The sequence below is a fragment of the Penicillium arizonense genome, assembly GCF_001773325.1.
Source record: "Penicillium arizonense strain CBS 141311 chromosome Unknown PENARI_contig017, whole genome shotgun sequence".
Taxonomy (NCBI): domain Eukaryota; kingdom Fungi; phylum Ascomycota; class Eurotiomycetes; order Eurotiales; family Aspergillaceae; genus Penicillium; species Penicillium arizonense.
In genome coordinates this window covers 420,415-434,808 of record NW_019173294.1, presented here as the reverse complement: position 1 = coordinate 434,808, position 14,394 = coordinate 420,415, and the positions used below count along the sequence as shown (strand labels likewise).

Sequence of the window (14,394 nt, the reverse complement as noted above, 5' to 3'; positions counted from 1 at the left end):
CCCCTCAATAGCACATACTCCTTTTTAACTGACAACTTCACAGGTTGAACACCCTCACGAGCTGAATCCCGCGTGCACGTCAGCATCAGCATCCTCGATCAACCCCGCATCGCACATTGTGAACTTTCCTCCATTCGATAAACGCCATGATAATAGCCGACCATCATGTGGTATACCAGACGTACTGCTAGGATAAAGCACTTGATGCCTCCAACTTCTCTGCAGTTCGAGCAGCGCAAAGTTTGTCCTCGGCAGTCGCCAAATCCACATCTCTCAACGACCTACCAGCGCCTACGCTAAGCCAGCCGTACCGAATTCACTCACTACAATAATCGAGAATGATGTGTACACATCGAAGAGACATGTCTCTGCTTGGGAGTTGCGCGCGGATGATGCGCCACAAGCCCATGTGGGCCCAAGCGGGTACCTGCAGATTACCTGAGAACTGTATCTATAGCCCAACGACATGTCTTCCATGTCAACGCACAACTGGCTTGGTATCTACAGAGTGTTCCATGCACCTTGGCTGCGATAATATGGACAAAGTCTCTCCCGTTTCCCTGTCTGCCTTTTTTTCTTTCACATCAGCACAGCCGTTGATTGCCGGTCGCTGTGATCCAGTGGTTGCACCCGCTAATTCTTTCATGCTCGTCCTTCCCCATGAAATCCTTCAAATTTAAATGTATCCCCTAGTCAGTTGGTCTTAAACTAGTCATCTAGACTACCTTGCTAGAATTATCAGCTTGAGCTCTTGGCTGTAGCTTACTCTACCGTTACTTGGAGGTGAACTTGCCGGCTGGCCATAAGCCATACTGATCCTTAGATTTGAGAGTTGTTGGTGTGACATTGAGTATCAGAGGTGACACGGCCATTCCTCTATAAAAGTAAGCCACCCATCTGCCCCAACTTACCTTCCTCACCATATCCACATCTTGAGTGCTTCCATGGCACTCAGCCATTGACCCGTCCATCCATACTGTTCATCTCCCAAATTTGTGCTCTTCATCTGATCTGATATTTCTGTCCCTTCCGGCTCTTTCTTTGTCAGCCAAACAACCATCATGACAACCATTGCAGGAGCACCCCCTCCTCCTCCTCCTCCTCCTCCTCCTCCTCCACCTCCGGGTGGAGGCCCGTCGCGCGCTGGCGGTTCTCCCGACAAGCCAACAAAGGTCAAGCCAAACACCAAGAAGGTATGTCTATTGGATTCCATTCAAACTGTGCTCTGCACCAACAGGGCTCAGTTGGGGCTCAGTCCGCTGTGCCACTTGTTATGCAATCCCCTTGCAGGTCTTCTGCCGGTAGCCAAGATCTTTCGCCCGTTTGGTCATCTCCTGAGGGGCCAGCCTTACTCAAGCTGGGTGTCTTTGTCTTTATCGAAATGGACCCCCTTTACTGTCCTGTTGTCTTCTTCATTCCGTGCACCATCTTGCCATATCAAGGATCAACTCGTTTGCAAACTAACACCCAATCAACTGCACCAGACGGAGACGAAGAGCAGGCCGCTCGTGAGCCTAACCAGGCTAGGCTGTTGGACCGGCTTTTGCGCCAAGTTAGCTGGCCGGAAGAAGCAGTCGAACACGCCGCTTTTGAGTCCGAGATTGCTCACATTGAGGTGCGAAATCCCCGCTCCCCAAAACCAATCTCTCTACTAGTCTATTCAAGACATACTTATGAAATGTTGTACTGAGCACCAGGACTAACAAATTCGGGGTTTACAGTACGCGCAACCTGTAGGTGCCGGGCTCAACGAGGATTTTTCGCGATGATGTCAACGAAGATGCCCCAGAGGGCTGGGATGCCGATGAGCAGGGCCCACCATCGCCCCCGGGGTTTGATTCAGTCGTTGCACACGTGAGTTTCCGTCAATTTGTCTGTCGGCATGCAGGGGCATGTCTATAGCCCCACGCCCTATGCGCATACAACAGGTAACCGAAGAGAGCTAACATAAGTTATATCATAGGATCCTACCGGTAGCAATTAACCGGTGACTGTTATGCCGGGAAATCGAAAAACCAAGGCAAGATATATACCCACCCATCATGAAATCGACCAGCTACATGGCCAGAGACCGGACCTGCGGGTGACGACCGGTAGCGGACGTGGTCGGTGGGATCCTGCGAAGCACAGATAAGACGTTTTCCTCGAAACAAAGTGCAAATAGGCATGTTGAGGCGATACACAACCCAATCAAAGTCAAATGGCCCTGCCCACGCGCAGAGGAGCTTCATTGTGACAAGACGTTCTCCTCGCAACGAAGTGGAACGGGGCATGCTGAGAGGGTGCATAAGAGGGTGCACGATCAAGTGAAATGGCCCTGTCCACGTGCAGAGGACCTTCATTGCGACAAGACGTCCTCCTCGCAACGAAGTGGAACGGAGCATGCTAAGAGGGTGCATAAGAGGGTGCACGATCAAGTGAAATAGCCCTATCCACGTGCAGAGGAGCTTCATTGTGACAAGACATTTTCCTCGAAACGAAGTGGAACGGAGCATGCTGAGAGGGTGCATAAGAGGGTGCACGATAGAGTCAGACACAAACACCCCTGCCTTTTTGCAGAAGAGGAAGCTGATCGGTTTGCAATGGGAGATTGCCAAAGATGCTGGTGTGCACTTTGTTTCGAGGAAAACGTCTTGTCACAATGAAGCTCCTCTGCGCGTGGGCGGGGCCATTTGACTTTGAATGGGTTGTGTATCGCCTCAGCATGCCTACATTCCTCATGCCCATGATTATGGGATCCATTTCAGATTTGCCGAAGTCAATCTCGCTGACTGGAATTGCTCTCTGTGATCACTGGCTACGGACGTTGGGGAGAATGCGCTGAACACCTTCACATAGTCCGATTAATTTCTACTTTGGACTTGCCAATGCCTCTTATTTCCATGAAGTTTCTTAGTTACCAATCAAGCTAGCCTACTACCTAGACTAAAATTGCCTCAGGCGAAGTCTTTAGAGCAGTCTCATCAAGCTCTCGGCTTCAGCTCAATTCTCCATTACTCAGACAGGAGTTCCATGATCAGCCATTAGTCACGTCGAGATTTAAATACTAGCTGTCAGTACCTATGGAGCCTGCGGGCCTTTTTGAAGGGCCCGGCATGAGTCGAGGTTACACCGAATTGTGATTCTGGGTCGGCTCCACGTTGCGTTGGAGGTTGTCTGCTGATCGCGGCGAGTCGACAACAAAGCAAACTCTTCTCACTCAATCCCGTAAGAGTGGATGTTAGTAGTGGTGGCGATTTGGATCGGCGGCATTGTCAGCCTTGCTGGAGAGCAGAGCATAGGTTTGCAGGATTTGTGCGGATGCATTAGGAAACCTATGACCTGCATAAGTGAAACGGAAATGCCATGTTTTTTATGGTATTTGGCTTACAGTAAAAGTGAGCGTTTAATGATCGAGCATAGAGTATTGCTTTGCACTACTTAATTAAACTGTCTAGTTCGACTACGTGGTTTATTTATCTCACTTTAATAACTTCTCTTTGTATATACATATTCATCCTATATCCTAATGACGCTTCTGAGCTCTAGTAAGACGCTGACCTGCTACCTATAATCCCAATAGCAGGCAGTGGAAAATCACTATCGTTTAGTGATTCTCGGGTCCTGGGGGCTGGGGAGGACCAAGAGAACAGCTCTACATATTACGATTAATCCACTCGCCTCCGCTCGCTTACACCTTTTTCTACTAATCAAGCCGCTAAGTTTTCCTGTCAGCCGCCTTACTGCCTAAGCAATATTTGCAGCTAGAAATGCTTTACAGAGATTCTAGCTTTGGGATTATCATATTCGCTTGCCGTGTATTTAGGAGACTGCCTACTGTTGGCTTTATGGAGTTTGATGTCTTTGTTGGAAGGCAAATGTTTGCATAGTCTTGAGTGTTAAAGCTCAGACACCCACTCTGTTATAAAATCAGTATCTCTCCCACTTGGTAACTTACCTTCCTTCTCTACGCTTTAGTGTTTCACGAACTTGTATCATATATTCTATGTACCATATCTCATATTGAAGCCTTATTGATTATTATATATATACGACAGCCGCCTGTTAGTTTATTCCATATATCAATCCCTCATGCATGGCGACCGGGAGGCCCCTCGACTCTTTTGATAGATTCCTCTACAAAAGTAATTCCCATCTTATATTTTCTTCTACATCTCCGTTACAGTATTGGAAGACTCCAAGGCGACAAGATGAGTACGAGAGAGACTGGCTGGGCTGCGCAAATGTTGCGTAGCCCCAGGCAAATGCACCCAGCTCGAGCTCGAGGTAAGATAAGCGCCTCTTCCTTTCGAGCGCCTTTATCAGATGGCTCCCTTCATCTTACGCACTAACCTCACTGTCCACTAGCCTAGAGGAAGAAATATCGCGAAATGGAGCCGAAGAAGCCGAAGGTTACTTTGCGGAATTGTCCCTTGAGGTAATGCAGGCCCGGGCCTATCTCTCCCTGGTATAACTAGAGGTGAGATATATCCTGCTTTTTTTTCCACACTCTCTTCGGATACTTTCTACGGGATGATATGACTGACAATGGCCACTAACGCATAGGACTCTCGTTTGTTTTTGCGACAAAAGCGGGCCCTGGATATGAGTTTGCTGCGCATGTCCCGCAGGCTCGAGCAGAGCACAATTGAAGCAAGCTGTGTCGCTGCCGCTAGGTCTGATCAACCTATCGTAAGCCGTGAATCAGCCCCAACCCTGAGCACCGACACCTCCGAGCCCTACCTCCGAACCGAAGCAAAGAGAATATCTTGCGATAGACGCCTAGAACGCGTCGAGTCACAACAAAGAAACAAATTTGAGAAGAATCAGGCAAGGTGTCTGATGCCGCCATGGACCGCGGTGGAAATCAACAAAATGCCTCGGGTGACGACCCAAGGTACCCAGAATTCGACGTCGGAGATACCTTCGACATTGGTGATGAGCCAGTAAGCGCAGCTGCAGGCGTTGTTCGTCACCAGGGTTCACGCCTACCGAAACCAACGAAATGTAATCTCAACACCCTTCCATTATCGCATGTGCCAGCTGTTTTAGGCATCGTAAAGCCTGGCGTGCTTGTGAATAGCCTCAAAAATCGAGCAGAGGGGTCATAACCTCTAGACTAAGGGAAAAGGACGCAATAATATGGACATATTATTGATGGAGAAAGGACAGGGAAGAAGAGAAGCTTCGACCCTCCGAGGACTATCTAACTACCCTCAGGACCATCCAGGGTCATGCCGGGAGCCCATCCACTAACGTGGTGCATCTGATAGTAAGGATCATCTTGTCAGTCTATTGGCATGCAAATGCTTGCTGGTGGCTCTGCACACATACCACGAATAAAATTCAACTTGACGTCTTCTATATTATAGCCTGGCCACAATCTTCCCACGGGTGGAGGCCTGTCGATTATCGAGCGGATTCGAATGTACTTTAACTCGATACGTATATAGCTATTCAGAGATATAATCACGACCATGCTCATTTCATGAGCTTATCTTGCCAACTAGATTCGAATTGTCTATCTCCAGTCTTTTACGCAAAGCTTTTTCACGGATAAGCTAATAGTGCACATCATAACTCCAACTAGATGAGCGTCACAGACCACAATCCTTCACCTTGAGACCTCCGCTTTTTTAGGATTCTTTTCAAACCCTCAAACCCTTCTAGCACCGCACATGCTATATAATTCTGTCTATTATGTCTCTTCTGTCGCTCTCTTCTCATTCCTGTATAGCCTTATATATGCCCGTGGCAAATTACAACCAGCCCCGCGTCCTCGCTCAAAAGCCTCACTGGCTAGCTTGAAATCGATGCCAAAATCATCTGGCAGACTCCGCACCTCTATCAACGAGGTCAGACACATGCACTTCACAGACGACTCCCGTCCTCAGCAAAAATTGGTGCTGCACCACCAAATGCCACCGAGTTACCTCTCAGCTTCAGGTAAGTTTCCTATCGTTTGGATGAGGGATATCATCTCACATTAGTCTCATCGGGTCTGAGGACTTAGCGGGCTCTTACAATATATAGGGCAGACAGTATCAGAGGCCTGCTCACAAGTTCACCTCACTCGGCCATAAGTGGTGTTTCTTCACTCCTCACGACCTTACCTTCTCTCTCTACCTTTCAACTCCAAAACGAGCGTCTCGACTTCCCCTTTAATTCTCTTACGCATTATCTTACCTTGTGATGTGCCGTATCCCCCTTTTATCTCTTCTTGGGCCTCTTTAACCATTTTGGACAACAGAAAATGAGCAACCTTACAAATGGAGGCCATCTCCCCCCTGCTCCTCCACCTCTGCCTCCCCCTCCCCCTCCCTCTGCGCATCCTGCCACTCTTGCTGCAGTGCATGGTTTCGCCCCAGCGGTTGCTGCGGAGGTAAGTCTTGTGAATGCCGCATCGGATACGCCTTTTATCACTGAGAGCTCTTCAAAGCTCTACCTGTCATTCATTCTCGTGGCAGCTATCCCAGATGTCTGATGCTACAGTCCCTTCTAAGCCCACTCTTTTCCTTCATGTTACGCACCTGCTCCACCGCCCGAAACAGACACTAATATCTAATATCATCAAAGGGGATTCCGCGCAACCCAGACCTAGCCGAGCTGTGTACCCGTGTCCTCCAGGCACAGGTCGACTCATGCCGGGCCGAGGCCGATGCCGCGCAAGCTGAAGCAAATGCAGCCCAAGCCCGGGCTGACCTGGCCTTCCTCGAGGCTGAAGTACGATACCCCTATCTCTTGTTCCCATCTTCATTCCTTTTACCAGGTAGTATGACTGAGTTGGCAACTAATGTATGCCCTGCATAGCTTGCCGTGGCTTTGCCTTCAGCGCCTTTCGGGGACGTCGACGAGTCCACTCACGCAGTGGACCTTACTGTAAGTCTGCATACTCCTTTTTGGGTCATCTTGTCTATTAGCATATAAACGGTTGTTGATAGTCCCACACGCGTAACACGTATTCGGTCAAGCTAATGCCCTCTTTATCATAGCCGGACCACAACCTGTGACTGTTTGATGGGATGGACGAATGTCTTTTAGGAGAAGGGAGGGGCTGAGCACCCAAATAACCCGAGAGCCTACCGACGTACCGACTTCGAAGAGAGACGACGGAGGCGGAGAGCACAGAGGGTTTTAGAGTGGTACAAATACGGAGCAGAGGCCCTTTACAACCTCCAGAATAGGAAAGGCAGTTTTCAAGGTTTCGTAAGGACGTTTGTTGAAAGAGTGCAGCCGATTTCCCCCCAGAGGCTTTGCAGCTTTCTACAGTGAGATCATGGGGGATTGGACATTTTTCGGTTGATAGCAAAAGTTATGCCCTTTTGAAAAGATTGCATCCCTTTGGCGAAAGTGACGTCTTTGTAGACGGCAAAATGTAAAAATCATCATAGATAGCGAAGGTCCCCAGTAGCGGCCTAGGGGGAAAGAAGTACTGTGATATTGTGATCCACGTACAAGTAGGGCCTCATAAATTAATGGACGGAGATCTTCTACGGAGAAGAGAGAGAAGAGGATGATGATTTCTATGCAGGAACAACAGACGAATAGTCCTATGAATTAGTTAGGGCAAGCAACTAAATGATGCCTGATCCCTGAGGCAGCAAGCCATGCCATTCTGCCTGACAGTGTATTTATTAATATAGTTGACGGTAAATCACAGCTTATCAGCTTGGCGAATGATTGTGGCCATGGTTATCTGAGTGTGAGAAGCGTCGGATCCCGCGAGTTGCATCTAATACGAGTATTTGGTCGTCCTAATAGAATTTCCTAAAACGGTAATCGACAAATATTGTCCACGCTACCTACTTAAGAGACACACCCTTTTCTTCAACAGTTGCAGGCACACCGCTTTCTTATCCCAGAGTTTATTTGGCTTTGCTATCAAGATGCCTTTCGCCCCTCAAGAGCATGTTCGCCCTCACACCGAGGCAGACTACGCCTGGTCTCGCCCTTTCAGCTTAGTGGAGAAACCAGGAATGTACCCCAACGAGCCCGAAGCGTGGGTTTATTGCGACAAATTTGTTTATGAAGAAGGAGAAGCCGTGTCACTCAAGACGCACACCACGGCGGCAACCTACGACATCGAGATCATCCGCGATGGATACCAATCTAAGACCGTTTTCCACCAGACTGGACTTCCAGGTCGCAAATGCGATACTCCTCCTGACGCCTACGCTACTGGCTGCGGTTGGCCCGAGGCCCTCTCGATCCATCTTGAAGAAGGAAAGTGGGAATCGGCTTTCTATCTCGTCATCATCCGCATCAAGGAATTTCATGGCCGCGTTTATGAACGAGAAGGGTTCTTCATCATCAAGGATAAACAGCGGAATATTTCAAATGCCAGCACCGCAGACTTTGTTCTCATCCACGATACTTCGACGCTCCTAGCGTATAGTGACTGGGGAGGCGCAAACCTCTATCGGGGCATTTCAGACGGGTACCAAGACGACGAAGGCTCTCCCTTGTCAAGTACCCAACGTCCGATCGCGCGTGGGATGCTCAGAATCCCCCAGAACGCTCCACGAGAAGCGAATGGACCAATGCAAGTCCGGATGGGCGATACCCCCAGATTCCCAATTCTCGAGTATTCTTGGTATTTCCGGTATTCCCGACACTACGCCGATGCCGGTTGGACAACATATGAGCGACCCTTTGTCGTTTGGGCGGAGAAGAACGGCTACCGAGTTCACCACCTGACGCAATCGGATTTGCATTCCGAGCCGGATTGCCTGAATGGATACAAGGTCGCTGTGTGCGTGGGACACGATGAGTATTGGTCCTGGGAACAGCGGCCCACCTTCCTATTTAGGAAGGAAGGTGTCCATCTAGCCCCGGGGGGGTCCATCTAGCAGCATCCTACACTTACGACCCACCTTCCTATTTAGGAAGGAAGGTGTCCATCTAGCACTGTCCCAAAACAAGTCTCCATGGCCTCGCACGTTAGTCCAAATGAAGACCAGGCATAACACAGCTCCCATAATGATCCCAAAACGAGTAAGACATTTGAGTCGCCAAGTGTTGCCAAGCGTTTGGGGGCGGTTTCGCCGCTCAGCCCTACTCCCATTGGAACGGGGAGGGCGTCGGACACACTGGGCACGCTAAGTGACATGGAGCGATGTTACAGTAATTTGAATTATTGAACTAGGGGGATCCGGTCATAGGGCCGTGTGTCTGGTCAGGGGCTGAGTCAATAACAGTAAAAGTCGTGATGTGCCCAGTCGGTGCTGTTCCTGACTTTAATCTACGTCAAGCCTGCCCACTTCCACATCTGCAATATGATCGGACGGTCCTCCATGTTGCTCACCTGGGTGCTTTCTATATTGCTATGCTGTTCTGGTAAGTGATTTGCGGGCTTTATTGAAAGCTCGTAATTATCTATGCAATATTTTTGGTGACACTGTTCTTAGGGGTATTGGCCGTCAACTGCACCTCATTTATTATCTATTCGCCAGCTGGTGCAGACTGGCTTCGCAAACATTGTCCAATAGTCACGGGCCATGTTGCTATCGGTCCGCTCAATGACAATAGCACGACGCAGCACATCAGCCTTGACGGTGTGGAGGTGATCGAAGGCTCTTTCGGGAACTATTATGTTGACATATGGAACCCACTCGATGACCAGCCCTACTTTACACTCTCAAGTTCAACTTTGAGGGAAGTTAGGGGCGAGGTCGACTTCGGAACATCCCCCACAAAGCTACAGAACCTCACTCTCCCGAACCTCAAAACTGTAAATACCGACTTTCAAGTAGGCCTCTACGCACGCGATATCACCTATCTGGACATCACGAGTCTAGAATCGGTGGATTACTTCAGCCTTGCCGCCCCTAATATCACCACTTTCCGACACAGGAGTTTGCACAATGCGACGTCTGTGAAGGTTCATACGACGCAGATCGACTCGCTTGATATTGTATCCGACTCTCGGCTCAATCTCAAGCATGTTGACCTTGCTGGTCCATTTCCAAATATTAAGAACATTCCTGTCGGGTTCACGTCTGCCGAAAAACTCTCCATCAGTGCCGATGCATCTGTGACATTGGGTGGCCCCTCAACAACCAACATGACAATCGGAAGCCTTTCTCTCAGTGGGGGTGTCTCAGATCTCAAGCGCAGCACGAAGCTGGAGTCACTCAGAGTTGATAGTTTGGACTTGTCTAGCAGCATTTCCATCCCACACCTGGAAATACCATTCGATAACCTCCGCGCTCTGACACTGAAACAACTTTATGAGGCCCATCCAGTCAAAGATATCACTCTACCCCCGCAAGCCGTCAATTGGACAGGCGGTTTTGAACTGGACATCAGTAATGCTCCAGAATTGAATCTAACCTCGATGTACCGTACCGATGACCAAAACAACCGCGTCCAAACCTGGTACTGGCCAACAAACATCTCGTCGATTCAGATTTCTGATACTAATTTAGGAAACGCATTCTTGTACGTGTCTTCCTTTTTTCCTTCACAGTCGACATAATGGCTTACCAGCAGATATAGCGATACCTTCGTCGCCCAGCAAAATGCCTCTTTGGACAGCACTTATCCTCCATCAGTGTTGAAGTCGTTTCATGTCTATCCGTCGAGAAACGCTACTGGTTTCAACTGCGCAGCCTTGAACGAGCTATCGAAAAAGGGCCGTTTACCAAGCCCTCCGTTCAATTTCGGATGCTCGAACTCCACAAAGACTAGCGGTAGTACTTTCATTCGTACAGCAAGCCCGCTTCACCTTGCCGGGGTTGTTTTTGGAGCAACTATGTGGATGGTATGAGGAAATGTCCATGAATGGGACATGCAAGGCTGAGGTACACCTTTAACGCATCTTTTCAAGTTCACGGGAAAACTTTGTATTTATAATATCTAGGCTACGGGGAAACAGTTCCGTTACTGAAGTAGGGTATTTGTATAACGGTTTAATGTGAGCAAAAGCCAAGTAGGAAGATCATGCATCCTTGGTTTCTTAATTTACCTGTACACACAAATATAACAGAAGAAAACAGAAATGCTTCAAGCCGCGAAAGTCTTAAGCTAAAACAAAGCATGTGAAGGCATGTGATAGCCTCGGAATCTCCGACTGGAAAAACCCCTATGCCAAGATCATGGAATTTTGAATGCAAATGGCAAATTTCGCTCACTAGAATGTTATCTGCAAAGATCAACAGACCGCCAGGTACATCTATACAGGTATAAGAGGAATGGGAAAAGGGGTGGCGATCAAAAATGGTTGGGAGTGATGTTCAAGAAGCGAGGAGGTTGGAAGGGTATTCCTTTATGTATTGCTGGATCATGGGTATCAAATGGAAGTTTCCCGCGCTTCATCTTCTTGCTGCTTCAGCTTCAGACCACCCTCATGCTGGAGATGACTGATCGTCTTGCGCAGATACTCGTATGTGAGCATGGTCGTCATGGCGGCCGGGACGGCCCGGAACAGGTTGGTACCGATTCCCGAGTAGAAACCGCGCCAGCCCTCTTCTTGGAGGATTGTCTGAACCGTGCGTATCATGCCGTTGTAGCGTAGCGCTGTGCGCATTCCATCCGAGGAGGAATAACCCTGGGACCGACCACGGTCATGGGGGTGGCTGAGTCCACCGCGAAATGCAATTTCTTCCGGGGATGATGCAGGCATGGTGCGCTGCTGTGTTTGAAGTCGTGTCCGGAGGACCTCGTGTGGGTATGTGATGGTGCTTGCACAAAGCTTGCTAAGGAAAGTGGCGAGGGAGATACCGACCCACTGGGTATTGCCATGTTCGGGGTGCTCGCCGATACCGTAGCCCGTGATGCCCATTTTCAGGTATTCGTAGAGGGGGAATTGAATGGCCACATGAGCCAGTCCGAGAAGAGCCGGGGTGAGCCCGGAGTAGAAAGAGCGGATGCCCTCGACTTTGTACATCTTACGTGCCGCATCCCACGTCCCTGAGTATTGCCACGGGGCCCGGGCCCCTTCGTTGTTTTGCTTAAGGCTCTGGGACATGAGCCGTGTCTTGATCACCCAGATGGGGTTTGTCGCGATTGTTGAGCATGCACCAGCGGTGATTGAAGCGTAAAGTCGTGATAACCACCAGTTATCTGTGACTAGGTTAGAGCTGATATCTTTTCATCTCGTAAATGAGGGAAACAAACCTGTGTACTCAAGAAACTTTTGGCGAGATAGGTCATAGACAGCTAGGTAGACGGCCCAGGTGGGGAGATACCCCAGCACCATCGGACCGAGTCCTTGGTAAAGACCGCGAACACCATCCTCCCGCCAAATCCTCTTTCCACTGCCGAGCATTCCCCGGTAGAGCGTCTCCGACGCAGCTTCCCGTGTCCCCCGCCGGAAGCCGCCCTGGGCTTGCAGCTTGGTTTTAATCACATCTAGAGGACATGTGACAATACCGGAGGCCACGCCAGCGCTAGCTCCACATAGAGGTGTAATAAAGCCATCGGACCAAGTGGTTGAGAGGATCTGAAGGCGGGTTATGAGAGAGGGAGTCGGCATGGCGGGCACGTGGGGAGCGGGTGCAGCGTTGTCAATAGTGATTGACTGAGCTTGCTCCGAGGAGCAGCTGGGAGCACCGCGGCCGCTAGAAGTCATCTTGATGACCGGCGCTCACGTTGCTTGTCCGTAAATCAACGAGGGCTCCCGGACGCGAGCATATCGGGTGCTCGATCCGGAACCCAAGGACCCTATTTCGAATGAGAGAGAAAAATGTCGAAGACCAAGCGATCCGATGATGTGTGGAAGGAGGAGTGATGAATAACGGAGGTCCGAGTGAGGAGAGATTTCTGGGCCCGATGGTTACCGAACCCGGTTGCTTGATGCAATGCCCTAAGCTGCTGCACGGACGGTGAGCGGGGTTCTGGGCAATCAAGCTTCCCTAGAGAAGCAGGGACTAGAGATTGCTAGGGTCAACAGATCCCCATGGCAAACGAAATTTGATCACTCGAGGGAGGGTATGACATAGGAAACCTATCTGTGAGGTGGAGTGCTCCGATTGACATTCCCACCTGCTGTGGGCCTCAGGCAGGAACCGGCATGTCACGTGTAATAACCGCCTCAGGCCGGATGTTTCCGTTTCGGGCCTAGCCGCCTGAGCTCCGTTTTGCACAACTTCGCAACATCGGGTCATCTCGTGTTCCAAGCCGGATAGCCTTACCACCTCTTTCCACTCCCTCGTCAATTGTGATACCCGGGACTCAACATGTCTGCCCCTTCTTTTGCCAGCTACATTGTCAAGCGCCCGCTGCTTAAGCGCTGGATGCAGCCCCTTGCCAACTGGTACACCGACGCCGCCGGCTACAGGAAACTCGGACTCAAGTAAATCTTGCCCTCCCGCACGACCCAACCGCGAGTGATGGAAACAAGGATCAGGGATCAATTGGGCGAATTGCCACACACCGGTGGCATATTTGTTGAATGCAATCGCAGTCGTGTTGCATAGCCCGCAGTCCCGGTTCTTCGGAAGTCGCTCGCAAACAGGGTCACGCCTAACGGCACCTGCTAACCGCCCAATAGGTTCGACGACCTCATTCCCGAGGAGAGCGTGAACGTCCAGAAGGCCATCAAGCGTCTTCCTTCCAAGGAGGCCTATGACCGTGTCTTCCGTATCCGCCGTGCCTTCCAGGTTCGACCAAACCCCTGCCTCAATGGGTCGCAAAAGTCTAACGAAGTCAATTGCAGTGCTCCATCTCCCACACTCTTCTCCCCGCCAATGAGCAGACCAAGCCCGAGGAGGTGAGTTCTCAATATCCGAATTTCGCTCTCCCCGCATTAGTCCCCATACCGGCCAATCCTGTTGCGAGGATTTGTCACATCCACGCTGCCTCTGTTTTGGCATACAAACCCACCCCAATGGTCACAATGCTAACGATGCGAATTGAATAGGACGTCGAGTACCTGAGCCCCATCATTCGCGAGATCGAGAAGGAGGTCAAGGAGCGTGAGGACCTCGACAACCTTGTTGTCCGCAAGTAAACGATTTCTACTTCGTTCAATAGATATGAAAACAAGGGGTTGGGATAGCTGGGCTGGCATGAAATAGACGCCTGGTGTGCTTTCTTTGTGATGGATGTGGGCGCTATCGTCGGCGGCCCACGGCTTGGTTATGTAGCCTGTGTGTACTGATATTGTACAAATCGATTTTATTCGCGCTCTTAATATCGTGATCGCCGTTAGACTTTTCAAATGGACATTCAAGACAATTTGATATTCAGTGGTCGTGCAGGCGATCTGGGGTAGTTCATGTGGGCTGTTCCAGTCAGCTTGGGCACCAGGCGCCTGATATCATGCACCTACTCGTTTAGGAAGCAGACAACTTCAATCATTGCTAAACCCTCATGGACATTAACAAGCAGTATTGTGATGATCATTTATACTGAAATATTATGTATGCTAGATATCGTCCTAGACTCCCTGTTCAGTCTCATAAATCACACTTC

General features: G+C 49.8%; 6 protein-coding genes across 6 annotated transcripts; 5 read left to right on the top strand and 1 right to left on the bottom strand.

Moving 5' to 3' along the window:
• Nucleotides 1–1,061: 1,061 nt before the first annotated feature.
• PENARI_c017G03665 (uncharacterized protein) lies at nt 1,062–1,984 on the top strand (the record flags this gene model as incomplete). The annotated part of the gene is made up of 4 exons (XM_022634295.1): nt 1,062–1,193; nt 1,238–1,615; nt 1,738–1,854; nt 1,964–1,984. 4 exons carry the CDS (start codon nt 1,062–1,064, stop codon nt 1,982–1,984), a joined length of 648 nt encoding a protein of 215 aa, XP_022485911.1.
• A 2,206-nt stretch (nt 1,985–4,190) lies between these two features.
• Nucleotides 4,191–6,989, top strand: PENARI_c017G10461 (uncharacterized protein; the record flags this gene model as incomplete). Its single annotated transcript, XM_022634416.1, has 8 exons — nt 4,191–4,266; nt 4,353–4,447; nt 4,546–4,671; nt 4,815–4,925; nt 6,230–6,361; nt 6,556–6,702; nt 6,790–6,858; nt 6,972–6,989. The coding sequence occupies 8 exons, from the start codon at nt 4,191–4,193 to the stop codon at nt 6,987–6,989; spliced, it is 774 nt and encodes a 257-aa protein (XP_022485777.1).
• Nucleotides 6,990–7,865: 876 nt separating this feature from the next.
• Nucleotides 7,866–8,828, top strand: PENARI_c017G04471 (uncharacterized protein; the record flags this gene model as incomplete). Its single annotated transcript, XM_022634309.1, has 1 exon — nt 7,866–8,828. One exon carries the CDS (start codon nt 7,866–7,868, stop codon nt 8,826–8,828), a length of 963 nt encoding a protein of 320 aa, XP_022485721.1.
• A 444-nt stretch (nt 8,829–9,272) lies between these two features.
• On the top strand, nt 9,273–10,747 carry PENARI_c017G08721 (uncharacterized protein; the record flags this gene model as incomplete). The annotated part of the gene is made up of 3 exons (XM_022634387.1): nt 9,273–9,315; nt 9,387–10,419; nt 10,477–10,747. 3 exons carry the CDS (start codon nt 9,273–9,275, stop codon nt 10,745–10,747), a joined length of 1,347 nt encoding a protein of 448 aa, XP_022485706.1.
• Nucleotides 10,748–11,269: 522 nt separating this feature from the next.
• On the bottom strand, nt 11,270–12,550 carry PENARI_c017G08129 (uncharacterized protein; the record flags this gene model as incomplete). The annotated part of the gene is made up of 2 exons (XM_022634373.1): nt 11,270–12,042; nt 12,097–12,550. The coding sequence occupies 2 exons, from the start codon at nt 12,548–12,550 to the stop codon at nt 11,270–11,272; spliced, it is 1,227 nt and encodes a 408-aa protein (XP_022485864.1).
• A 607-nt stretch (nt 12,551–13,157) lies between these two features.
• Nucleotides 13,158–13,930, top strand: PENARI_c017G00334 (ubiquinol--cytochrome-c reductase subunit 7; the record flags this gene model as incomplete). Its single annotated transcript, XM_022634219.1, has 4 exons — nt 13,158–13,273; nt 13,472–13,580; nt 13,637–13,690; nt 13,841–13,930. 4 exons carry the CDS (start codon nt 13,158–13,160, stop codon nt 13,928–13,930), a joined length of 369 nt encoding a protein of 122 aa, XP_022485708.1.
• Nucleotides 13,931–14,394: the final 464 nt, after the last annotated feature.